The 25036-nt window shown below is 49.2% G+C and overlaps 1 protein-coding gene across 2 annotated transcripts; it reads left to right on the forward strand.

Moving 5' to 3' along the window:
* Positions 1–53: 53 nt before the first annotated feature.
* On the forward strand, positions 54–25036 carry ttc17 (tetratricopeptide repeat domain 17). Of its 2 annotated transcripts, none has more exons than XM_038996360.1 (24): positions 54–239; positions 1206–1295; positions 1620–1789; positions 2652–2763; positions 2850–2981; positions 3169–3278; positions 3546–3693; positions 5819–5958; positions 6650–6810; positions 8661–8920; positions 9041–9156; positions 10569–10722; positions 10969–11040; positions 11207–11431; positions 13473–13659; positions 14689–14838; positions 15071–15318; positions 16440–16596; positions 17025–17145; positions 21185–21344; positions 22424–22507; positions 22644–22763; positions 22931–23074; positions 24533–25036. In XM_038996360.1, exons 1-24 carry the CDS (start codon positions 72–74, stop codon positions 24662–24664), a joined length of 3561 nt encoding a protein of 1186 aa, XP_038852288.1. In that variant the 5' UTR covers positions 54–71; the 3' UTR covers positions 24665–25036. The 2 variants fall into 2 exon arrangements, with proteins under 2 accessions (XP_038852288.1, XP_038852296.1); XM_038996368.1 differs by having other exon boundaries at positions 16452–16596.

Here is a 25036-nt window from a genome sequence, read left to right on the forward strand (position 1 = left end):
ACACACAGGAAGTTAACTTTTTTCGGCCTCTTCTTCTTCTGCCACAACACATCTGTAAAGAAGACAGAAAAATGGCGGACCTCAGGAAAATCAGTTCTGGGTCTCTGCCCTATGTAAACGTTTCCCGAAAAGTGTCAGTTCAAGGGAAGGTTTTTATCCTATTATGTATAATATTGGCCGAACCCGGAGGAGCTACCACCCACTGGGTCGTCACTGAAGATGGAAAAATTCAACAGCAAGTACGTTAACGGCCCGTGTTTATAACCGTATGTTGCTAGCTAGCTAACGATTTTATCACATATAGGTTGAACCAGTATCTTTGACTTTACTTTGCTGTTGCTAACATTTGCTAACACGGCTGCAGGCTCATACTAGCTTGTCAACCATCGATTGCCAATGAACTACTTAAGTTCCTCTCTGGGACTTTTGCTAGCACAGTAATGCAGCAATGCTGACCCCCCTAGATAGATAACTTTAGCTAGTTAGAGAACGGGGTCTCTGGGTAAGCCAGTTAATTAACTTACATATTAGCTAGCTCTAACTAGCCAAAGGCATCCAATCATCCTAGAAAAACTGAAATAAAGCAAACTAGAGATAGGGGATTGGTAGGTAGTAGGTCGGTAAAATAGCTAATTAGCTACTGGGCTCAAAGATAATGGGCACAACAGAGTTGACAGACTCAGTCGGCACATCCAGCTAACTCGTAGTTTCGATGCAACCAAGAGTTTTGACATCCAGCACAATGTCAAACCTCTCTTGGTTGCATCAAAGCTAGGTGAATTGAATGTAAAATTGTGCTTCGGGCTTGATGTAAGCTCATAAATAAAAGGGGTTTAGATAAAAGTATATTTGATGTAACCTTTAGTTGTGTATAGCAACAATCTAAAGTATCCACTTACACGTGACGTTTAGAAGGGCATTAAATGTTCAGACTATTTAGCCATTGACATTCTGTCAGCTGTGGCCAAACTATCTAACACGGATGGATTGGGGAAAACAAAAGATTACCAAGCTGCTACTACTACGTAATTACAGTGTCAAATCAGCCAGGTTCCTCTGCCTCATTTCTGTTTTGGTGTTGTCTCACTTCACGTGTACTGTGGTCAGCGGACTCGGGGGTCTTTAGTCTTTGGGGTCGAGTCATAGAGTGAAAACAAGTACTGTCACTGTTTATTTTGAGACTAACATTTTCAAATTTTTTGCAGGTTGACTCTCCTTTGAATCTTAAACATCCACATGACCTTGTCATCTTCATGCGACAGGAGACCCGTGTCAACTACCTGAAGAAGTTAGAGGTGATGATGACCTTTTAATGACTACCTCACTGTGCTCATAGCCTATTGCTCTACTTCCTGGTTTAACAATGTTAGTCCAAGGCCCACAGTGTGAAACATCTATACTGCTGTGCTCTCCCTTTCTTGAAAGATGCAATATCTCCAATATTCACAGCAGTTCAATAGTCATTTAATACTCATAGATTATTGAAGAATATATTGGATCACATCAGATGGGGAAACCTGTCTTCCTTTCTTTATTTCCCAGTAAGATATAGCATTGCTTCCAAATCAAGCCACACTGAAAGGTCTGAATCTCATGTCTCTGACCTCTGCTTTGTGCAGAAGCAGCTTGTCGCTCAGAAGATTCACATTGAGGAGAATGAGGACAGGGACACTGGCTTGGAGCAGAGGCACTATAAAGAGGATGCCGACTGTGTCACGGCTAAAGTACCCCTGGGAGACTTGGATCTCTACGATGGTACCTACATCTCCCTGGAGAGTAAAGACATCAGGTAAGCCCAGGCTGTGCACTCTTCACCAATCATTTGGTTGTTACTAATGTGCCCTCACATAACTCATTATCAAGGGGGAAGCACTGATAAGGGATGTTGACATATGTCATCCGGGCCATGTAACCATTGGTTGCGCTCCAAAACGGCTTCGTCTTAGCATTGACATTGACCGATGACATGAGTCATTTTTGGGGGTGATTTTCAACAACATACAATATACACACGTTGGATGATCACGTCACATATGTTAGAGGTCATGACACTACAGCACAAAACAAAACAAAATCAACTTTTATACAAACAAATATATTTTTTAATTGAACCTTTATTTAACTAGGCAAGTCAGTTAAGAACAAATTCTTATTTACAATGACGGCCTAGGAACAGTGGGTTAACTGCCTTGTTCAGGGGCATAACGACAGATTTGTACCTTGTCAGCTCTGGGATTCGATCTAGCAACCTTTCGGTTACTGGCCCAATGCTCTAACCACTAGGCTACCTGCTGGTTATTGGCCCAACGCTCTAACCGCTAGGCTACCTGCCGCCCACAAATAAACAATGGAAGTATTTACATTAGAACACACAAAGTGATATTCGAACAGGGGAGAATGTAGGGAGTTTACAAAAGGACAAGTATTCTTGATAACACCCTGGTGACGAGAAATCAACAAACATTTCTGATAGAATAAACCATGATGGCTTGTCTTTCAAAACTAGATCAGCATGTCCTACATCACCAGGCATTTTAAACAGCCACATGATACAAGGTAACAACTGGTTACCTTTTCTCCTCTTGTTCCCCCTCTTCTGCTGGACACTACACTAATGCTCCCTGGACCTTGACTATGGATGTTTCTTTCAGCCCTGAGGATTACGTAGATTTTAGGTCCCCTCTACCTCCGGATCTGGAGAAGCCTGACTGTGCCAGAGTATTTGAGCTCCCATATAGTATCCACAGTTTCCAGCATCTCCGGGTGAGTTGAAGGGAAAAGCAGACCTGCTTGTTAATGCGATGCACATACATGTCTGGATCTGTGCCATATGTGTCTATATTTTCCAGGGCGTGCAGGAACAGGTGAACCTCACATCTCCTCTGCTCTCTAAAGAGGACCCCATTTTTGGCTCCCTGTCCCACAAACTGGGCCGCAGCATGGACGAGGTGGGCCATCGCATCCAGCAGGGCCTGCTGAGGGTACGTTGCGCTCTATCGCCACTGTCTGGTCTGTTTTTATTGGTTTACGTATAGCCGCATGGGATTACTTTTAACTTTGATGCACTGATTTGTTCATTTTTATAAATGGACAGTCACTGTTTTAATAGTGTTCTGGTTTGACTTTCATATAGTTCCCTTCTGATGACCTGTTTGTTATGTTGTCCAGAACTCCTCATCCTGGGTGCTGTATAACCTGGCGTCGTTCTACTGGAGGATAAAGAATGAGCCTGGGCAGGCGGTGGACTGTGTGGTCCGGGCCCTGCACTTCTCACCCAGGTACAAACTAAGGACCACTAAGCCCCTGGCTTCCGTTTGTCAGGCATCAGGGTCATGTTCATTAGGACACACGATGTAAAGCACTTTGCAAATGGAAAACTAAATGAGCCTTTCTTATTGGACAAGTCCTAGTATTCCATAATGTTTCAGTATGTTGTCTGCCCATTGATGCCCAATGAACATGTCCCAGCTATGGTTATTCAACATTCAAACAGTGGATCATATAAGAGTTTTAAGTCCCATTCTCGTTGTCTGTTGTGTATCCAGGCAGCACAAGGACCTGGCCCTGGTGAACATGGCCAACATCCTGCACCGGGCCCACTTCTCTGCTGACGCTGCCATCGTGGTTCACGCTGCCCTGGATTTGACCTCTGACCTTCTCACCAGCCACTACACCCTGGGCAACATCTACGCAGTGAGTTACAGCACCACTAGTAGATGCACTGAATACAACCCAGGAGATAACACGTTAAAGAGATTCCACTTGTTTCCAAGTTGGTTCCTGATGGAATACACGCAAGACAGACAAAACCACAGAAAGCTAGCTGTACGACATCATCATCTGGTTTCATCAACAGTTGCAGCTCTATCATTCCCATTGAGGCACCATTCTACATCATGTGTAGTGAAACGGTACTAGCATCTATCAAGAGAACAGCAGGGGTCCAAGCACTGACCATTGAGGAACACCAAAGTCCGTTTTTAGGGATGTCTAATGACGACAAACAAAGCAGGCATTAGGTGATTTAAACCAAATGGAGCCTTTAAATAGAACACGTGGTTCTGCAACATTTTTTCCCACTACGTTTTAACATTTCTGGACGGACGTTGACGTAGAGTTGTTGGTTTATGTTCACATACTGTCTGCTTTTAATGTTTTCACCACATCAACACTTACAGTAGGATGATACACTGACAGTAGGATGATACACTGACAGTAGGATGATACAGAAGGATGATACACTGACAGTAGGATGATACAGAAGGATGATACAGAAGGATGATACACTGACAGTAGGATGATACACTGGGATGATACACTGACAGTAGGATGATACACTGACAGTAGGATGATACACTAGGATGATACACTGACAGTAGGATGATACACTGGGATGATACACTGGGATGATACACTGACAGTAGGATGATACACTGGGATGATACACTGGGATGATACACTGACAGTAGGTTGATACACTAGGATGATACACTGACAGTAGGATGATACACTGGGATGATACACTAGGATGATACACTGACAGTAGGTTGATACACTAGGATGATACACTGACAGTAGGATGATACACTGGGATGATACACTGACAGTAGGGTGATACACTGACAGTAGGATGATACCGTAGGATGATACACTAACAGTAGGTTGATACACTAGGATGATACACTGGGATGATACACTGACAGTAGGATGATACACTGACAGTAGGATGATACACTAACAGTAGGTTGATACACTAGGATGATACACTAGGATGATACACTGACAGTAGGATGATACACTGACGGTAGGATGATACACTGGGATGATACACTGACAGTAGGATGATACACTGACAGTAGGATGATACACTGACAGTAGGATGATACACTGGCAGTAGGATGATACACTGGGATGATACACTGACAGTAGCATGATACACTGGGATGATACACTGACAGTAGGATGATACACTGACAGTAGGATGATACACTGACAGTAGGATGATACACTGACAGTAGGATGATACACTGGGATGATACACTGACAGTAGGATGATACACTGACAGTAGGGTGATACACTGACAGTAGGGTGATACACTGACAGTAGGGTGATACACTGACAGTAGGATGATACACTGACAGTAGGATGATACACTGGGATGATACACTGACACTGGGATGATATACACACTAGGCTGATACACTGACAGGAGGCTGATACACTGGCACTAGGCTGATACACTGACACTAGGCTGATACACTGACACTAGGCTGATACACTGACACTAGGCTGATACACTGACACTAGGCTGATACACTGACACTAGGCTGATACACTGACACTAGGCTGATACACTGACACTAGGATGATACACTGACAGGAGGCTGATACACTGACACTAGGCTGATACACTGACACTAGGCTGATACACTGACACTAGGCTGATACACTGACACTAGGATGATACACTGACACTAGGCTGATACACTGACACTAGGCTGATACACTGACACTAGGATGATACACTGACACTAGGATGATACACTGACAGGAGGCTGATACACTGACACTAGCAATAATTTATCCAACAGTTATGCAGTGGATATGGATGTAGGATGTTACTGCAATGCTTGTTGGCATGGCTTTCTCCAGGTGCTCAGGAAGTGTATTCCTACTGATTTATTGTCAATGTTACCGGCTCTGACCTTCAGTTCTCTCTCCGTTTATACTAGACGAGTGAATCATCTCTGATAGATGATTTATCTCTGTCTGTGTCTCTCTCCCTCTTCCTCCTGTCCTCTTTGTCTTTGTGTGTAGATGCTGGGGGAGTATAACCACTCAGTGCTGTGCTATGAGCAGGCTCTCCAGGCCCAGCCGGGCTTTGAGCAGGCCCTGAGGAGGAAGCACGCCGTCCTCTGTCAGCAGAAACTGGAGCAGCGCCTGGAGGCCCAACACAGGTAACGGCACAGCGCCTCACTGCTCAGGGCGTAGTTAGGTTCATAGAGAGTGAGGAACCATTTTGAAGGGGATTTAATGGGAAGGGAAGTATTGTTGTGGACACAGACTTCCTCTTTATATGGCACAGGTTACAATGCTGAAAATACGCTGAGTTGACAAAACATTATGAACACCTGCTCTTTCCATGACAGACCGACCAGGGGAATCCAGGTGGAAGCTATGATCCCTTATTGATGTCACTTGTTAAATCCACTTCAATCAGTGTAGATGAAGGGGAGGAGACGGATTTTTAAGCCTTGTGACAATTCAGACATGGATTGTGTATGTGTGCCATTGAGGGTAAAGACAAAAGTTTGAAGTGCCTTTGTGTTAAGAACTGCAATGCTGCTGGGTTTTTCACGCCCAACAGTTTCCTGTGTGTATACAGAATGGTCCACCACCCAAAGGACATCCAGACAACTTGACACAACTGTGGGAAGCATTGGAGTCAACATGGGCCAGCATCCCTGTGGAACGCTTTCAACACCTTGTAGAGTCCATGCCCCGATAAATTGAGGCTGTTCTGAGGGCAACGGGGGCCACTCAATATTAGGAAGGTGTTCTTAATGTTTTGTACACTTGGTGTATAACCGCACGGTGACCTGTCAGTAGGCCTAGGGCTAGCTATATGTGATCTGTCACACACCCCAGGTCTCTGCAGCGCACGCTGAACGAGCTGAAGGAATACCAGAAACAGCATGACCACTACCTGCGTCAGCAGGAGGCCCTGGACAAATACAAGCTGCTGCAGGAAGAGCAGATCCTCCGCAACATCATCCACGAGACCCAGATGGCCAAGGAGGCACAGCTGGGTGAGATGCTACACACACACGCAATATATACACACACACACACACACACACACACACTCGCACGCAATATATACACACACACACACTCACACGCAATATATACACACACACACACTCGCACGCAATATACACACACACTCACATGCAACACACACACACTTGCATGCAATACACACACAAACATGTAATACACACAAGCGCAATACACACTCACAGATACACATGCACACACACACACACAGTGTATATGGATGAGCGGTCATGTACTTATATGTACATATTCTCATTCACCCCTTTAGATTGTGTATTAGGTAGTTGTTGTGGAATTGTTAGATGACTTGTTAGATATTACTGCACTGTCAGAACTAGAACCTCAAGCATTTCGCTACACTCACATTAACATCTGTTAACCATGTGTATATGACCATTAACATCTGTTAACCATGTGTATATGACCAATAACATCTGTTAACCATGTGTATGTGACCAATAACATCTGTTAACCATGTGTATGTGACCAATAACATCTGCTAACCATGTGTATGTGACCAATAACATCTGCTAACCATGTGTATGTGACCAATAACATCTGTTAACCATGTGTATGTGACCAATAACATCTGTTAACCATGTGTATGTGACCAATAACATCTGCTAACCATGTGTATGTGACCAATAACATCTGTTAACCATGTGTATGTGACCAATAACATCTGCTAACCATGTGTATGTGACCAATAACATCTGCTAACCATGTGTATGTGACCAATAACATCTGCTAACCATGTGTATGTGACCAATAACATCTGCTAACCATGTGTATGTGACCAATAACATCTGCTAACCATGTGTATGTGACCAATAACATCTGCTAACCATGTGTATGTGACCAATAACATCTGCTAACCATGTGTATGTGACCAATAACATCTGCTAACCATGTGTATGTGACCAATAACATCTGTTAACCATGTGTATGTGACCAATAACATCTGTTAACCATGTGTATGTGACCAATAACATCTGCTAACCATGTGTATGTGACCAATAACATCTGTTAACCATGTGTATGTGACCAATAACATCTGCTAACCATGTGTATGTGACCAATAACATCTGCTAACCATGTGTATGTGACCAATAACATCTGCTAACCATGTGTATGTGACCAATAACATCTGCTAACCATGTGTATGTGACCAATAACATCTGTTAACCATGTGTATGTGACCAATAACATCTGTTAACCATGTGTATGTGACCAATAACATCTGTTAACCATGTGTATGTGACCAATAACATCTGCTAACCATGTGTATGTGACCAATAACATCTGCTAACCATGTGTATGTGACCAATAACATCTGCTAACCATGTGTATGTGACCAATAACATCTGCTAACCATGTGTATGTGACCAATAACATCTGTTAACCATGTGTATGTGACCAATAACATCTGTTAACCATGTGTATGTGACCAATAACATCTGCTAACCATGTGTATGTGACCAATAACATCTGTTAACCATGTGTATGTGACCAATAACATCTGTTAACCATGTGTATGTGACCAATAACATCTGCTAACCATGTGTATGTGACCAATAACATCTGTTAACCATGTGTATATGACCAATAACATCTGTTAACCATGTGTATGTGACCAATAACATCTGCTAACCATGTGTATATGACCAATAACATCTGATAACCATGTGTATGTGACCAATAACATCTGATTTTGAGTTTTATATAAATGAATATGTCCATTTGGAGATGGTCAGTTAGTTCTGTCCATTCACCTTGGTAAACAGAAAATAGTGCAACAATAATTAGTTGTTTTGTTCAGGCAACCACCAGATGTGTCGTCTGGGCCAGCAACAGAGCAGCCTCTTCTGCCCCTTGGACCTGCCGGTGCGTTATCACCGTGGAGACCTGTTTGAGCACGTTCACCACATCCAGTTTGGAGAGGAGGTCTCTGTGGCGGGCAGCGTTGCTCTAGTGTCGGAGCCGAGCACCAACCACACCACCAGCTCACACCTCCACCCCTCTGTGTCCGGAGACCCTGAGCCTGCAGCCCTCTGGGGCCATCAGGCCTCCCCCACCGAAGTGAGATCAGACTGTGTTTGGCAGGATTTATCAATGTGTGTGGATAGTGGGCTTTGTGCTGTGTTGGCAGGAAAATCTAAAGGTTTCTGTGGAGCTGACTGTGTGTGTTCTTGTCTGTAGGACATTCAGAGGCTGCTGTGGCCTCAGAGGGCAGACTGTGCTGATGAGTTTCCTGTCATCCCCCCCGCCCACCTACTACCCACCTTCTACCTCCCACCTGAGACACAGGGCCCCAGGTTAGTGTGTTAGACACAGGGCCCCGGGTTAGCGTGTTAGACACAGGGCCCCGGGTTAGCGTGTTAGACACAGGGCCCCGGGTTAGCGTGTTAGACACAGGGCCCCGGGTTAGCGTGTTAGACACAGGGCCCCGGGTTAGCGTGTTAGACACAGGTCCCCGGGTTAGCGTGTTAGACACAGGGCCCCGGGTTAGCGTGTTAGACACAGGGCCCCGGGTTAGCGTGTTGGACACTGGGCCCCGGGTTAGCGTGTTGGACACTGGGCCCCGGGTTAGCGTGTTGGACACTGGGCCTCGGGTTAGCGTGTTGGACACTGGGCCTCGGGTTAGCGTGTTGGACACTGGGCCTCGGGTTAGCGTGTTGGACACTGGGCCTCGGGTTAGCGTGTTGGACACTGGGCCTCGGGTTAGCGTGTTGGACACTGGGCCTCGGGTTAGCGTGTTGGACACTGGGCCTCGGGTTAGCGTGTTGGACACTAGGCCCCGGGTTAGCGTGTTGGACACTGGGCCCCGGGTTAGCGTGTTGGACACAGGGCCCCGGGTTAGCGTGTTAGACACAGGGCCCCGGGTTAGCGTGTTAGACACAGGGCCCCGGGTTAGCGTGTTAGACACAGGGCCCCGGGTCAGCGTGTTGGACACTGAGCCTCGGGTTAGCGTGTTGGACACTAGGCCCCGGGTCAGCGTGTTAGACACAGGGCCCCGGGTTAGCGTGTTGGACACAGGGCCCCGGGTCAGCGTGTTGGACACTGAGCCTCGGGTTAGCGTGTTGGACACAGGGCCCCGGGTTAGCGTGTTAGACACAGGGCCCCGGGTTAGCGTGTTAGACACAGGGCCCCGGGTTAGCGTGTTAGACACAGGGCCCCGGGTCAGCGTGTTGGACACTGAGCCTCGGGTTAGCGTGTTGGACACAGGGCCCCGGGTTAGCGTGTTAGACACAGGGCCCCGGGTTAGCGTGTTAGACACAGGGCCCCGGGTTAGCGTGTTAGACACAGGGCCCCGGGTTAGCGTGTTAGACACAGGGCCCCGGGTTAGCGTGTTAGACACAGGGCCCCGGGTTAGCGTGTTGGACACTGGGCCTCGGGTTAGCGTGTTGGACACTAGGCCCCGGGTTAGCGTGTTAGACACAGGGCCCCGGGTTAGCGTGTTGGACACTGAGCCTCGGGTTAGCGTGTTGGACACTAGGCCCCGGGTTAGCGTGTTAGACACAGGGCCCCGGGTTAGCATGTGCCAGGTTGTTTGTGTATGCTACCTTTTTGTGCCTGTTTCTAACATGGTGTGTGTTGTGTCTTGAAGCCGTGTGTGTGCTGGTGGATTGTGTTGACTCGTAGAGCCTCTTCCTCAGCATGGTTTGTGTAACATGTGATGTATGATATGACATTCATGTATTTGCTGACCTCACTGATGTGTGTTCAGCCTCCAGACTGTGCTGTACGGTACCGGACCCCCTCCCTCCTCCCTGGCTTCCCCAGACTGTGGCCCTGTGCTCCAGCCCCCTCCAGCTGACCTGCCTGCCTCTGTGGGCTGGACCTTGGAGGACAAGGAGCTGCCAGACCCCCATGCCACCCAGGTTAGTGCGTGTGTTGGATAGGTGGTCTGTAACATCAACATATTTTTGAGACTGGGCTTTGGATTCAATACAATACCATCTTTATTAATCCATTATACAGAGACAACAGAAATGTGTTTTCTGTCACAGTACCCATCTTCACCACTGGGAGCACCACTGAGTCAGCCACAGAGCAGCCCCACTGGAGCAGGGTTGAAGTGTGTCACTGTGCTGATCGTGTGTGTGTGTGTGTCTGTGGTGGTGCAGGTACTGCTGTCTCGCAGCAGAGGCTGGAGTTTGGAGCAGGCTGGTGCCAGCATAGCCCAAGCCATGAAGAAGGTGAGTGCCGTAGAACAGAGAAACATGGTTTCATATCAGAAATCAACTCCACTACTGTCCTGAGAAATGCGATGGCTTTGGACTGTTCTGTCAAAATAAACAGCCTTCCACAGTTGTAATAGAAAAGGATCCGTCTTCAGACAGTGTACGTCCTCCTCTCCTCCAGGCTAGCGCCCCTGGCTGGTTGCTCCAGAACGAGGCGGCTTTGTTCTGGCGGGCGAAGGGTAACGGTAGCAGCTCGCTGCAGTGTCTGCGCCACTCCCTGGCGTCGGCTCCGCCCACCCAGCGCAACCTGCCCCTCGTCAACGCTGCCAATCTGCTTCTGCGCCACGGCCTCAGCGCCCACGCACACACTCTGCTGCAGGACGCCCTGGCACTCAACGCCTCTGAGGTACACACACTTTAACTACCTTATTTCAATCCACAAATCACATTACATTCAAGAAGGAAACATTTCTCAGGTCTTTGTATGTGTGGACACTTCAGGATACAGAAAGCACCTTGTTCTCCAAACAGCCAGGCGACCCCTAACAGCTGACAGAGAGCAGTTCCTAGCCCTCTGCTTTGCTCTAGTCTTCGGCAGGCCTGCAGGCCACGCACTGTTAGGTGTTGTACCTGGCTGAGACTGCCAAATATCAGGGCTACTAACAGCTTGCAGCTATATATGAGGCTGTTCTAGCAGGATATGATGGACTGGTATTTCAGCAATGGTCTGCTCCATGTAACAATCAAATGACACACACTGCTGGAGGACACCTTGGTTCTCGACACCTCCGAGGTGTACACACACACACACACACACACACACACACACACACACTCCTTTTCTTACATTCATATTCCTGTTCTTGCATGACATTTATCCCGAGTCTCGGTGCAAGAGGCGTCACTACAGTCCCTGGATTGAATCCAGGCTGTATCACATCCGGCCGTGATTGGGAGTCCCGTAGGGCGGCGCATAATTGGCCCAGCGTCGTCCGGGGTAGGCCGTCATTGTAAATAAGAATTTGTTCTTAATTGACTTGCCTAGTTAGATAAAGGTTCAATCAATTACAGCACCTTTTAGAAGTTGTCCACAGTGTTCTCTAATGGGATGTTATATAAGGATATCCACAGTGTTCTCTAATGGGATGTTATATAAGGATATCCACAGTGTTCTCTAATGGGATGTTATATAAGGATATCCACAGTGTTCTCTAATGGGATGTTATATAAGGATATCCACAGTGTTCTCTAATGGGATGTTATATAAGGATGTCCACAGTGTTTTCTAATGGGATGTTATATAAGGATGTCCACAGTGTTCTCTAATGGGATGTTATGTAAGGATATCCACAGTATGGTCCTAATGGGATGTTATATAAGGATATCCACAGTATGGTCCTAATGGGATGTTATATAAGGATGTCCACAGTGTTCTCTAATGGGATGTTATATAAGGATGTCCACAGTGTTCTCTAATGGGATGTTATGTAAGGATATCCACAGTATGGTCCTAATGGGATGTTATGTAAGGATATCCACAGTGTGGTCCTAATGGGATGTTATGTAAGGATGTCCACAGTATGGTCCTAATGGGATGTTATATAAGGATGTCCACAGTGTTCTCTAATGGGATGTTATGTAAGGATATCCACAGTATGGTCCTAATGGGATGTTATGTAAGGATGTCCACAGTATGGTCCTAATGGGATGTTATGTAAGGATGTCCACAGTATGGTCCTAATGGGATGTTATATAAGGATATCTACAGTATGGTCCTAATGGGATGTTATGTAAGGATGTCCACAGTATGGTCCTAATGGGATGTTATATAAGGATATCCACAGTATGGTCCTAATGGGATGTTATATAAGGATATCCACAGTGTTCTCTAATGGGATGTTATGTAAGGATATCCACAGTATGGTCCTAATGGGATGTTATATAAGGATATCCACAGTATGGTCCTAATGGGATGTTATGTAAGGATATCCACAGTATGGTCCTAATGGGATGTTATATAAGGATATCCACAGTGTTCTCTAATGGGATGTTATATAAGGATATCCACAGTGTTCTCTAATGGGATGTTATATAAGGATATCCACAGTGTTCTCTAATGGGATGTTATATAAGGATGTCCACAGTATGGTCCTAATGGGATGTTATATAAGGATATCCACAGTGTTCTCTAATGGGATGTTATATAAGGATATCCACAGTATGGTCCTAATGGGATGTTATATAAGGATATCCACAGTGTTCTCTAATGGGATGTTATATAAGGATATCCACAGTGTTCTCTAATGGGATGTTATATAAGGATATCCACAGTGTTCTCTAATGGGATGTTATATAAGGATATCCACAGTATGGTCCTAATGGGATGTTATGTAAGGATGTCCATTCTAATGACTCTGTTTCCCTGCTCTCCTCTGGTCCCCTGGCAGCCCCACACTCTCCTGAGCCTGGTGAGCGTGAATCTGGCCCAGGGCAACGTGACGGGCGCCCTGGACCTGTTCCGCCACACCCTGGCTCTCTCTGCCAGTTGTGCCCAGTGCCGTGCCAGCCTGCCCCTTCTGCGATGCCTGCAGTTCTACCCCTTCCTATACAACCTGCAGCGCTCGCCATGTCCGCGTGAGTGCCCCAGTTCACCTCTCATGCCATACTTTATTGTCCATTGTTGTGGAAATTATTTTGGGAGGCCTGGGATAAGTGGTACTTGGCTTATTTTATAGTCAGTACCAACCTTCCCCTTTTGACCTCTGTCTGTCTTGTGTAAGGGGTGACAGTGTTGTAAATTCAAACTTTGACCTCTGTCTGTCCTTGTGTAAGCTGTTACAGTGTTGTAAATTCAAACTTTGACCTCTGTCTGACTATCTTGTCTAAAGGCTTTAATATTAATCAGCTGATCAGCTGCAGTATTGGAGATGGACCTGGAATCTATCTGCAGTCCACCCTCTGATGTTCTCTCTGTCTCTCTCTCTCTCTCTGTGTCTGTCTCTGTGTCTCTCTCTGTCTGTGTGTGTGTCTCTCTCTCTCTCTCTCTCTCTCTCTGTCTCTCTCTCTCTCTCTCTCTCTCTCTCTCTCTCTCTCTCTCTCTCTCTCTCTCTCTCTCTCTGTCTGTCTCTGTGTGTCTCTCTCTCTCTCTCTCTGTGTCTCTCTCTCTCTCTCTCTCTCTCTCTCTCTCTCTCTCTCTCTCTCTCTCTCTCTCTCTCTCTCTCTCTCGCTTTCTATGTGTCTCTCTTTCTCTGTGTCTCTCTTTCTGTGTCTCTCTCTCTTTCTCTCTGTGTTTCTCTCTCTCTTCCTCTCTGTGTTTCTCTCTAGAATGTGGAGGAAAGTGTTTTAAGTGGAGAAATGTTCCACTCAATAATTGAAGCTGTTAAAAATAGTCCAGCTGCTGCATTTAGAGAACTCTATATTTGACAATCAGACGCCAACCCTCTCACCATGTTTACAACCTACACACACTTTCTATGTCGAGGTGAAAAGGTGCAGGGTCACAAGAAAGACCCATCTCCACTATGACAAAAGGGACATTGATGTCCAGTTCGTTATCTGTATTTGTTGCTTGAACGTTATGCACATTGTTGGCAGGCCAGTTTAGTGGAGAAAGTGTGTGTGTGTGTGTGCTGATGGGTTTAGTGTGTGTGTGTGTGTCAACAGAGGGTGCTGTGTGTGTCGGGGAGGAGGATGTGACTCTACATCTAGATGAATGGGAGGCTGGCAGTAGACAGAAGCAGCAGGAGGACCCCACCACCACGGCTGCCCAGGCTCTGCCTGTCTCCACAGTGGAGGAAGCCCTCCTGTTTGAGAGTAAGACCCTTATGATTTGGACTCTGACTGTATGAAATCAAATGAACAGAACTGTTCATGGAGTTCTGCACACTCAGATGCTCAAACATCTGGGTCCTGTTCATTAGGGCACTGTAGCAAAACGTTTTGAAACGGAAAACCTACAAATGTCATGTTAAACCCTCCCTGTTTCTGTCCGTTTTCTTCCGTTTGGTACCTAATGAACAGGACCCTGCCTTTCTGTTTGTAACAGAGGTGGTGCTGGACAGTAATGGCTCTGGAGAGGCAGGCCAACAGCCTGGAGGAGGAGAGAGGGATGAGGAGGAGTGGCAGCTGAAGGAGGAGCTGATGGGGGCCTTCGAGGGGGCTCTGGACGTGGGGGGCAAGCGGGGCGACCTGAGGGGCATCCGCGTGCTGAAGAACGACCGGGTGATGGGAGCGGGCCGGAGCGGAGGAGGGCCCTGCTTCGGGAACTGTGAGGATGACGAGGGGGCTGAGTGGGTAGGTGTCCTGTCCTGAGTAACTACCATGATGTAATATAGAGACAGACAGGGGGCTGAGTGGTACATGTCCTGAGTAACTACCATGATGTACTATAGAGACAGACAGGGGACTGAGTGGTACATGTCCTGAGTAACTACCATGATGTAATATAGAGACAGACAGGGGACTGAGTGGTACATGTCCTGTACTGAGTAACTACCATGATGTAATATAGAGACAGACAGGGGGCTGAGTGGTACATGTACTGTACTGAGTAACTACCATGATGTAATATAGAGACAGACAGGGGGCTGAGTGGTACATGTACTGTACTGAGTAACTACCATGATGTACTATAGATACTGACAGGGGGCTGAGTGGTACATGTACTGAGTAACTACCATGATGTACTATAGAGACAGACAGGGGGCTGAGTGGTACATGTCCTGTACTGAGTAACTACCATGATGTACTATAGAGACAGACAGGGGGCTGAGTGGTACATGTCCTGAGTAACTACCATGATGTAATATAGAGACAGACAGGGGGCTGAGTGGTACATGTCCTGAGTAACTACCATGATGTACTATAGAGACAGACAGGGGACTGAGTGGTACATGTACTGAGTAACTACCATGATGTACTATAGAGACAGACAGGGGGCTGAGTGGTACATGTCCTGTACTGAGTAACAACCATGATGTAATATAGAGACAGACAGGGCTGAGTGGTACATGTCCTGAGTAACTACCATGATGTAATATAGAGACAGACAGGGGGCTGAGTGGTACATGTCCTGAGTAACTACCATGATGTAATATAGAGACAGACAGGGGGCTGAGTGGTACATGTACTGTACTGAGTAACTACCATGATGTAATATAGAGACAGACAGGGGGCTGAGTGGTACATGTCCAGTCCTGAGTAACTACCATGATGTAATATAGAGACAGACAGGGGGCTGAGTGGTACATGTCCTGTCCTGAGTAACTACCATGATGTAATATAGAGACAGACAGGGGGCTGAGTGGTACATGTACTGTACTGAGTAACTACCATGATGTATAAAACGTTATGTCCAAACAGTAGCCAGGCCCCAGCCCAACACCTCCCCTCTCTGTGTTCCTGGTCCTCAACAGATCACGTTCCAGGTGAAGCGTGTGAGGAAGCCCAAGGCGGACAGCCCTGAGGGCTGGGGCAGTGCTGAGGACACCCTGCAGGAGGAGACACTGCTCCCTGGAGGCCACTCTGTCCTGGAGATCAGCGGCCCCACCATCCCGTCCCCCGGGCCCTCAGGTAATAAACAGCCTGCATGCTCACAGACAAACTCACAGTGAGAATCTCAATTGTATTTACTTGACTCCTCGTGTCCTCCCGCCGCCTCCTCAAAACCCATTGGAGGAAGAATACCAGTTGGGAGGGACCTCTGACTTTAACATCCAATGGTTTCTGAGAAGGATGCGAGGAATCAAGGAAATACAATTGAGATTCTCCCATGAAGATAGATCTCTTAGTCATCATCATTGAACCATACTAAGAAAGTGTTTGTGTCTCTAGGGTACTGATTTGTGTGTGTGTGTGTGTGTGTGTGTGTGTGTGTGTGTGTGTGTGTGTGTGTGTGTGTGTGTGTGTGTGTGTGTGTGTGTGTGTGTGTGTGTGTGTGTGTGTGTGTGTGTGTGTGTGTGTGTGTGTGTGTGTGTGTGTGTGTGTGTGTGTGTGTGTAGGGCGATGGAGGGACTATACCAGTCTGGGCTGGCCGGGGCCAGAGGAGTGCCAGAGAACACGCAGGGTAGACCTCACCACCGTGGCCAGTACCTGGCTGGCCGTGTCGGCCAAGAACATCGAGTCAGTACCAACCTTCCCCTTTGACCTCTGTCTGTCTTGTGTAAGGGGTTAGGACAGTGTTGTAAATGAAACCTTTGAACTCTGTCTGGCTATCTCATAGATAACTATATATAGTGTGTGACAGTGGTTTCCCAACCCTCCCCTGGGGAATGTACCTCCCAGTCCACATTGTTCCAACCCTCCCCTGGGGAATGTACCTCCCAGTCCACATTGTTCCAACCCTCCCCTGGGGAATGTACCTCCCAGTCCACATTGTTCCAACCCTCCCCTGGGGAATGTACCTCCCAGTCCACATTGTTCCAACCCTCCCCTGGGGAATGTACCTCCCAGTCCACATTGTTCCAACCCTCCCCTGGGGAATGTACCTCCCAGTCCACATTGTTCCAACCCTCCCCTGGGGAATGTACCTCCCAGTCCACATTGTTCCAACCCTCCCCTGGGGAATGTACCTCCCAGTCCACATTGTTCCAACCCTCCCCTGGGGAATGTACCTCCCAGTCCACATTGTTCCAACCCTCCCCTGGGGAATGTACCTCCCAGTCCACATTGTTCCAACCCTCCCCTGGGGAATGTACCTCCCAGTCCACATTGTTCCAACCCTCCCCTGGGGAATGTACCTCCCAGTCCACATTGTTCCAGCCCTCCCCTGGGGAATGTACCTCCCAGTCCACATTGTTCCAACCCTGCACTGACACATCTGATTCAACTAACTAATCAACTAGTAAAATGTTGACTGCCACTGGAGTCAGTTTGGAATCACTTTATTAGGACTTAAGGGGATAGTTGGAGATTTAAGCTCTTTTTTAAAATATATTTACACTGTTAAGATGAACTCATGGATACCATTTGTATGTCTCTGTGCCGTATGAAGCAAGGTCGTGTCTGGAGCCAATACTCACTAGCCCAGTGACTGGAAGTCTACTGTAGCAACTAGCATAAAACTACCTTCAACTTCCTTCAAACTGTACACATAACATTGGTAACCATGAGTTCATCTGACTCTGGGGAAGGAGATAGTTCAACATTTTGGCAAAATAAATATCTTCTTAACATCCAAAGCCACACTTTAATTAGAAAAATGTCTAAAGTTCTATTCTCCCCTCCCTCGCTGTTCTCTCATTTCCCCCTTCCCTCGCTGTTCTCTCATTTCCCCCCTCCCTCGCTGTTCTCTCATTTCCACCCTCCCTCGCTGTTCTCTCATTTCCCCCCTCCCTCGCTGTTCTCTCATTTCCCCCCTCCCTCGCTGTTCTCTCATTTCCCCCCTCCCTCGCTGTTCTCTCATTTCCCCCTCCCTCGCTGTTCTCTCATTTTCCCCTCCCTCGCTGTTATCTCATTTCCCCCTCCCTCGCTGTTCTCTCATTTCCCCCCTCCCTCGCTGTTCTCTCATTTCCACCCTCCCTCGCTGTTCTCTCATTTCCCCCCTCCCTCGCTGTTCTCTCATTCCCCCTTCCCTCGCTGTTCTCTCATTTTCCCCTCCCTCGCTGTTCTCTCATTTCCCCCTCCCTCGCTGTTCTCTCATTTCCACCCTCCCTCGCTGTTCTCTCATTTCCACCCTCCCTCGCTGTTCTCTCATTTCCCCCCTCCCTCGCTGTTCTCTCATTTCCCCCCTCCCTCGCTGTTCTCTCATTTCCCCCTCCCTCGCTGTTCTCTCATTTCCCCCTCCCTCGCTGTTCTCTCATTTCCCCCTTCCCTCGCTGTTCTCTCATTTCCCCCTTCCCTCGCTGTTCTCTCATTTCCCCCCTCCCTCGCTGTTCTCTCGTTTCCCCCTTCCCTCGCTGTTCTCTCGTTTCCCCCTTCCCTCGCTGTTCTCTCGTTTCCCCCTTCCCTCGCTGTTCTCTCGTTTCCCCCTTCCCTCGCTGTTCTCTCGTTTCCACCCTCCCTCGCTGTTCTCTCGTTTCCACCCTCCCTCGCTGTTCTCTCGTTTCCCCCCTCCCTCGCTGTTCTCTCGTTTCCCCCTTCCCTCGCTGTTCTCTCGTTTCCCCCTTCCCTCGCTGTTCTCTCGTTTCCCCCTTCCCTCGCTGTTCTCTCGTTTCCCCCTTCCCTCGCTGTTCTCTCGTTTCCACCCTCCCTCGCTGTTCTCTCGTTTCCACCCTCCCTCGCTGTTCTCTCGTTTCCCCCCTTCCCTCGCTGTTCTCTCGTTTCCCCCTTCCCTCGCTGTTCTCTCGTTTCCCCCTTCCCTCGCTGTTCTCTCGTTTCCCCCTTCCCTCGCTGTTCTCTCGTTTCCCCCTTCCCTCGCTGTTCTCTCGTTTCCCCCTTCCCTCGCTGTTCTCTCGTTTCCACCCTCCCTCGCTGTTCTCTCGTTTCCACCCTCCCTCGCTGTTCTCTCGTTTCCACCCTCCCTCGCTGTTCTCTCGTTTCCCCCCTCCCTCGCTGTTCTCTCATTTCCCTCTCCCTCGCTGTTCTCTCATTTCCCCCTTCCCTCGCTGTTCTCTCATTTCCCCCTTCCCTCGCTGTTCTCTCATTTCCCCCCTCCCTCGCTGTTCTCTCATTTCCCCCCTCCCTCGCTGTTCTCTCATTTCCTCCCTCCCTCGCTGTTCTCTCATTTCCTCCCTCCCTCGCTGTTCTCTCATTTCCCCCCTCCCTCGCTGTTCTCTCATTTCCCCCCTCCCTCGCTGTTCTCTCATTTCCCCCCTCCCTCGCTGTTCTCTCATTTCCCCCCTTCCTCGCTGTTCTCTCATTTCCACCCTCCCTCGCTGTTCTCTCATTTCCACCCTCCCTCGCTGTTCTCTCATTTCCCCCTCCCTCGCTGTTCTCTCATTTCCCCCTCCCTCGCTGTTCTCTCATTTCCCCCTTCCCTCGCTGTTCTCTCATTTCCCCCTTCCCTCGCTGTTCTCTCATTTCCCCCTTCCCTCGCTGTTCTCTCATTTCCCCCTTCCCTCGCTGTTCTCTCGTTTCCACCCTCCCTCGCTGTTCTCTCGTTTCCCCCTTCCCTCGCTGTTCTCTCGTTTCCCCCTTCCCTCGCTGTTCTCTCGTTTCCCCCTTCCCTCGCTGTTCTCTCGTTTCCACCCTCCCTCGCTGTTCTCTCGTTTCCACCCTCCCTCGCTGTTCTCTCGTTTCCACCCTCCCTCGCTGTTCTCTCGTTTCCACCCTCCCTCGCTGTTCTCTCGTTTCCACCCTCCCTCGCTGTTCTCTCGTTTCCCCCTCCCTCGCTGTTCTATCGTTTCCCCCTCCCTCGCTGTTCTCTCATTTCCCCCTTCCCTCGCTGTTCTCTCATTTCCCCCTTCCCTCGCTGTTCTCTCATTTCCACCCTCCCTCGCTGTTCTCTCGTTTCCACCCTCCCTCGCTGTTCTCTCGTTTCCACCCTCCCTCGCTGTTCTCTCGTTTCCACCCTCCCTCGCTGTTCTCTCGTTTCCACCCTCCCTCGCTGTTCTCTCGTTTCCACCCTCCCTCGCTGTTCTCTCGTTTCCACCCTCCCTCGCTGTTCTCTCGTTTCCCCCTTCCCTCGCTGTTCTCTCGTTTCCCCCTTCCCTCGCTGTTCTCTCGTTTCCCCCTTCCCTCGCTGTTCTCTCGTTTCCCCCTTCCCTCGCTGTTCTCTCGTTTCCACCCTCCCTCGCTGTTCTCTCGTTTCCACCCTCCCTCGCTGTTCTCTCGTTTCCACCCTCCCTCGCTGTTCTCTCGTTTCCACCCTCCCTCGCTGTTCTCTCGTTTCCACCCTCCCTCGCTGTTCTCTCGTTTCCACCCTCCCTCGCTGTTCTCTCGTTTCCCCCTTCCCTCGCTGTTCTCTCGTTTCCCCCTTCCCTCGCTGTTCTCTCGTTTCTCCCCTCCCTCGCTGTTCTCTCGTTTCTCCCCTCCCTCGCTGTTCTCTCGTTTCCCCCTCCCTCGCTGTTCTCTCGTTTCCCCCTCCCTCGCTGTTCTCTCGTTTCCCCCTCCCTCGCTGTTCTCTCGTTTCCACCCTCCCTCGCTGTTCTCTCGTTTCCACCCTCCCTCGCTGTTCTCTCGTTTCCCCCTCCCTCGCTGTTCTCTCGTTTCCCCCCTCCCTCGCTGTTCTCTCATTTCCACCCTCCCTCGCTGTTCTCTCATTTCCACCCTCCCTCTGCAGCATCACGGAACACATAGACTTTACCACTCCACTCCAGGAGCCTGCGGTGGAGCCATTGTGCAACGCCAACCTGGCTGCCAGCATGCACACCCTGGACCACCTGGCTGGCGTGGCCAACCGCGCCGCCATCCACTACACCGGAGAGAGTCAACTCAGAGAGGTAGGAGACAGAGAGAGTCTACTCGGAGAGGTAGGGGACAGAGAGAGTCTACTCGGAGAGGTAGGGGACAGAGAGAGTCAACTCGGAGAGGTAGGGGACAGAGAGAGTCAACTCGGAGAGGTAGGGGACAGAGAGAGTCTACTCGGAGAGGTAGGGGACAGAGAGAGTCTACTCGGAGAGGTAGGGGACAGAGAGAGTCTACTCGGAGAGGTAGGGGACAGAGAGAGTCTACTCGGAGAGGTAGGGGACAGAGAGAGTCTACTCGGAGAGGTAGGGGACAGAGAGAGTCTACTCGGAGAGGTAGGGGACAGAGAGAGTCAACTCGGAGAGGTAGGAGACAGAGAGAGTCTACTCGGAGAGGTAGGAGACAGAGAGAGTCTACTCGGAGAGGTAGGAGACAGAGAGAGTCAACTCGGAGAGGTAGGAGACAGAGAGAGTCAACTCGGAGAGGTAGGGGACAGAGAGAGTCAACTCGGAGAGGTAGGGGACAGAGAGAGTCAACTCGGAGAGGTAGGGGACAGAGAGAGTCAACTCGGAGAGGTAGGAGACAGAGAGAGTCAACTCGGAGAGGTAGGGGACAGAGAGAGTCAACTCGGAGAGGTAGGGGACAGAGAGAGTCAACTCGGAGAGGTAGGGGACAGAGAGAGTCAACTCGGAGAGGTAGGGGACAGAGAGAGTCAACTCGGAGAGGTAGGGGACAGAGAGAGTCAACTCGGAGAGGTAGGGGACAGAGAGAGTCAACTCGGAGAGGTAGGGGACAGAGAGAGTCAACTCGGAGAGGTAGGGGACAGAGAGAGTCAACTCGGAGAGGTAGGGGACAGAGAGAGTCAACTCGGAGAGGTAGGGGACAGAGAGAGTCAACTCGGAGAGGTAGGGGACAGAGAGAGTCAACTCGGAGAGGTAGGGGACAGAGAGAGTCAACTCGGAGAGGTAGGGGACAGAGAGAGTCAACTCGGAGAGGTAGGAGACAGAGAGAGTCAACTCTGAGAGGGAGGGGACAGAGTCTCTCACATCTCACCAGTCTGCATCATTTCACTGTTCTGCCGTGAGCCTCAACCGGATTTCCGTTTGTCATTCAGGTTCTACAGAATCTGGGCAAAGATAAGTTCTCCCCTCAGTCCTTTGAGCAGGTGGGCACGCGCATCGCCAAGGTCTTGGAGAAGGTACGTGTTTGTGGAGGTGGTAGCTGCCTGTCAGGCTATTCTACAACCCTGTATCACCCAAATCACAGCATCTTCCGGTAGTATAAAGATCAATAAAATCATGCAGACAAATGAAAGTCTCTCCTCTCCTGAGCAGAACCAGACATCGTGGGTCTTGTCCAGCATGTCTGCTCTCTACTGGAGGGTGAAGGGTCAGGGCAAGAGGGCCATCGACTGCCTACGCCAAGCCCTCCACTACGCCCCGCACCACATGAAGGTAACACGGACTGAGACTTGCCCAATAATAACACACATGTTTGTTTTCCTTTGCAAAACATTTTTCTACTGTGTGAACTGCTGAACATGACCCCCGTGCTATAGGGCTGTGTGATAATTCAGTATCTCTCTCTCCTTCCCTCCCTCCTTCCCCGCCCTCCCTCTCAGGATGTACCTCTGATCAGCCTGGCCAACATCTTCCAGAATGCACGGCTGTGGGAGGACGCCCTGACCGTGGCCCGCATGGCTGTGGAGATCGCCCCGCACTTCGTTGTCAACCACTTCACCCTCGCCAACGTCTACATCGCCATGGTGAGCCCACCACCATGGGAACGGACCAGCATTGTTGTCATGGCCTGGCCATGAGTCGTCTGGTTCATGGTCTGTCGTCTGGTCTGGTTCATGGTCTGTCGTCTGGTCTGGTTCATGGTCTGTCGTCTGGTCTGGTTCATGGTCTGTCGTCTGGTCTGGTTCATGGTCTGTCGCCTGGTTTAGGGGCTGTCGTCTGGTTCAGGGGCTGTCGTCTGGTTCAGGGGCTGTCGCCTGGTTCAGGGTCTGTCGCCTGGTTCAGGGTCTGTCGCCTGGTTCAGGGTCTGTCGCCTGGTTCAGGGTCTGTCGCCTGGTTCAGGGTCTGTCGCCTGGTTCAGGGTCTGTCGCCTGGTTCAGGGTCTGTCGCCTGGTTCAGGGTCTGTCGCCTGGTTCATGGTCTGTCGCCTGGTTCAGGGTCTGTCGTCTGGTTCAGGGGCTGTCGTCTGGTTCAGGGGCTGTCGTCTGGTTCAGGGGCTGTCGTCTGGTTCAGGGGCTGTCGTCTGGTTCAGGGGCTGTCGTCTGGTTCAGGGGCTTAATTACCTTCAAGTGTCAGTGGTTGTGAAGCGGGTTATTTATGCTGGTATTGGTAAGTGTGTGTGTGGAATCTTATGCTGGTTGTGTGTCATGTGGGTGTTGAAGAATGCTAATGCTGCTGCTAGTGCTGCTGCTAATGCTGCTGCTAATGCTGCTGCTAATGCTGCTGCTAATGCTGCTGTTAATGCTGCTGCTAATGCTGCTGTTAATGCTGCTGCTAATGCTGCTGCTAATGCTGCTGCTAGTGCTGCTGCTAATGCTGCTGCTAGTGCTGCTGCTAGTGCTGCTGCTAGTGCTGCTGCTAATGCTGCTGCTAATGCTGCTGTTAATGCTGCTGCTAATGCTGCTGTTAATGCTGCTGCTAATGCTGCTGCTAATGCTGCTGCTAATGCTGCTGCTAGTGCTGCTGCTAATGCTGCTGCTAATGCTGCTGCTAGTGCTGCTGCTAGTGCTGCTGCTAATGCTGCTGTTAATGCTGCTGCTAATGCTGCTGTTAATGCTGCTGCTAATGCTGCTGCTAATGCTGCTGCTAGTGCTGCTGCTAATGCTGCTGCTAGTGCTGCTGCTAGTGCTGCTGCTAATGCTGCTGCTAGTGCTGCTGCTAATGCTGCTGCTAATGCTGCTGCTAGTGCTGCTGCTAATGCTGCTGCTAGTGCTGCTGCTAGTGCTGCTGCTAATGCTGCTGTTAATGCTGCTGCTAATGCTGCTGCTAGTGCTGCTGCTAGTGCTGCTGCTAGTGCTGCTGCTAATGCTGCTGCTAATGCTGCTGTTAATGCTGCTGCTAATGCTGCTGTTAGGGCTGCTGCTAGTGCTGCTGTGTCAAATGACGGCATGAGTATGAATTGTGGTGATTTGTGTAAATACTGATCAGTTGTATTTATTATTCTTTGTTCATTGATCTGTGTGTGTGTGTGTGTGTCTCTCCAGGAGGAGTTTGAGAAGGCCATGCGCTGGTATGAGTCCACTCTGGAGCTGCAGCCAGAGTTTGCCCCTGCCAAGGACCGCCTCAGAACTATCCAGTGTTACCTGCTAACCAAGAAGGACCGCCGTCTACCCTGAGACGACTCCACAGGAGAAGCCCTCGGAACACACACACCACACATACAAAAACATAACTTACAGTAGTTACTCACAGGAAAGCGGTTGTTGATTTAAAAAAAAAAAGTTTTTTAAGTCATTGCCATATAATTTATGTCCAAAGGAATTCAGGGGTTCCATTCGCTGTGACCTCAGACTCTGGTCGTAGGGGGTAAAACATTCACTAAATGACCCATGTTACCTTCTGAAGAAGCCCTCCACCTGAAAAGTTCTCAATTCTATTAGGAAGCTTTGGGATGTATCCCATCACTCAGCCTCCCTGTCCCATAGACTACAGTATATAGAGCCCAGCATAGAGTCCCATCACTCAGCCTCCCTGTCCCATAGACTACA

The sequence above is a fragment of the Salvelinus namaycush genome, chromosome 1 (assembly GCF_016432855.1).
Source record: "Salvelinus namaycush isolate Seneca chromosome 1, SaNama_1.0, whole genome shotgun sequence".
Classification (NCBI taxonomy): domain Eukaryota; kingdom Metazoa; phylum Chordata; class Actinopteri; order Salmoniformes; family Salmonidae; genus Salvelinus; species Salvelinus namaycush.

Coding starts and splice junctions, on each gene's coding strand:
- ttc17 (XM_038996360.1), top strand. CDS start 72: ATGGCGGACCTCAGGAAAATCAGTTCTGGGTCTCTGCCCTATGTAAAC. Junction 1,296..1,619: donor ACTACCTGAAGAAGTTAGAG/GTGATGATGACC, acceptor TGCTTTGTGCAG/AAGCAGCTTGTCGCTCAGAA. Junction 2,764..2,849: donor ACAGTTTCCAGCATCTCCGG/GTGAGTTGAAGG, acceptor TATATTTTCCAG/GGCGTGCAGGAACAGGTGAA.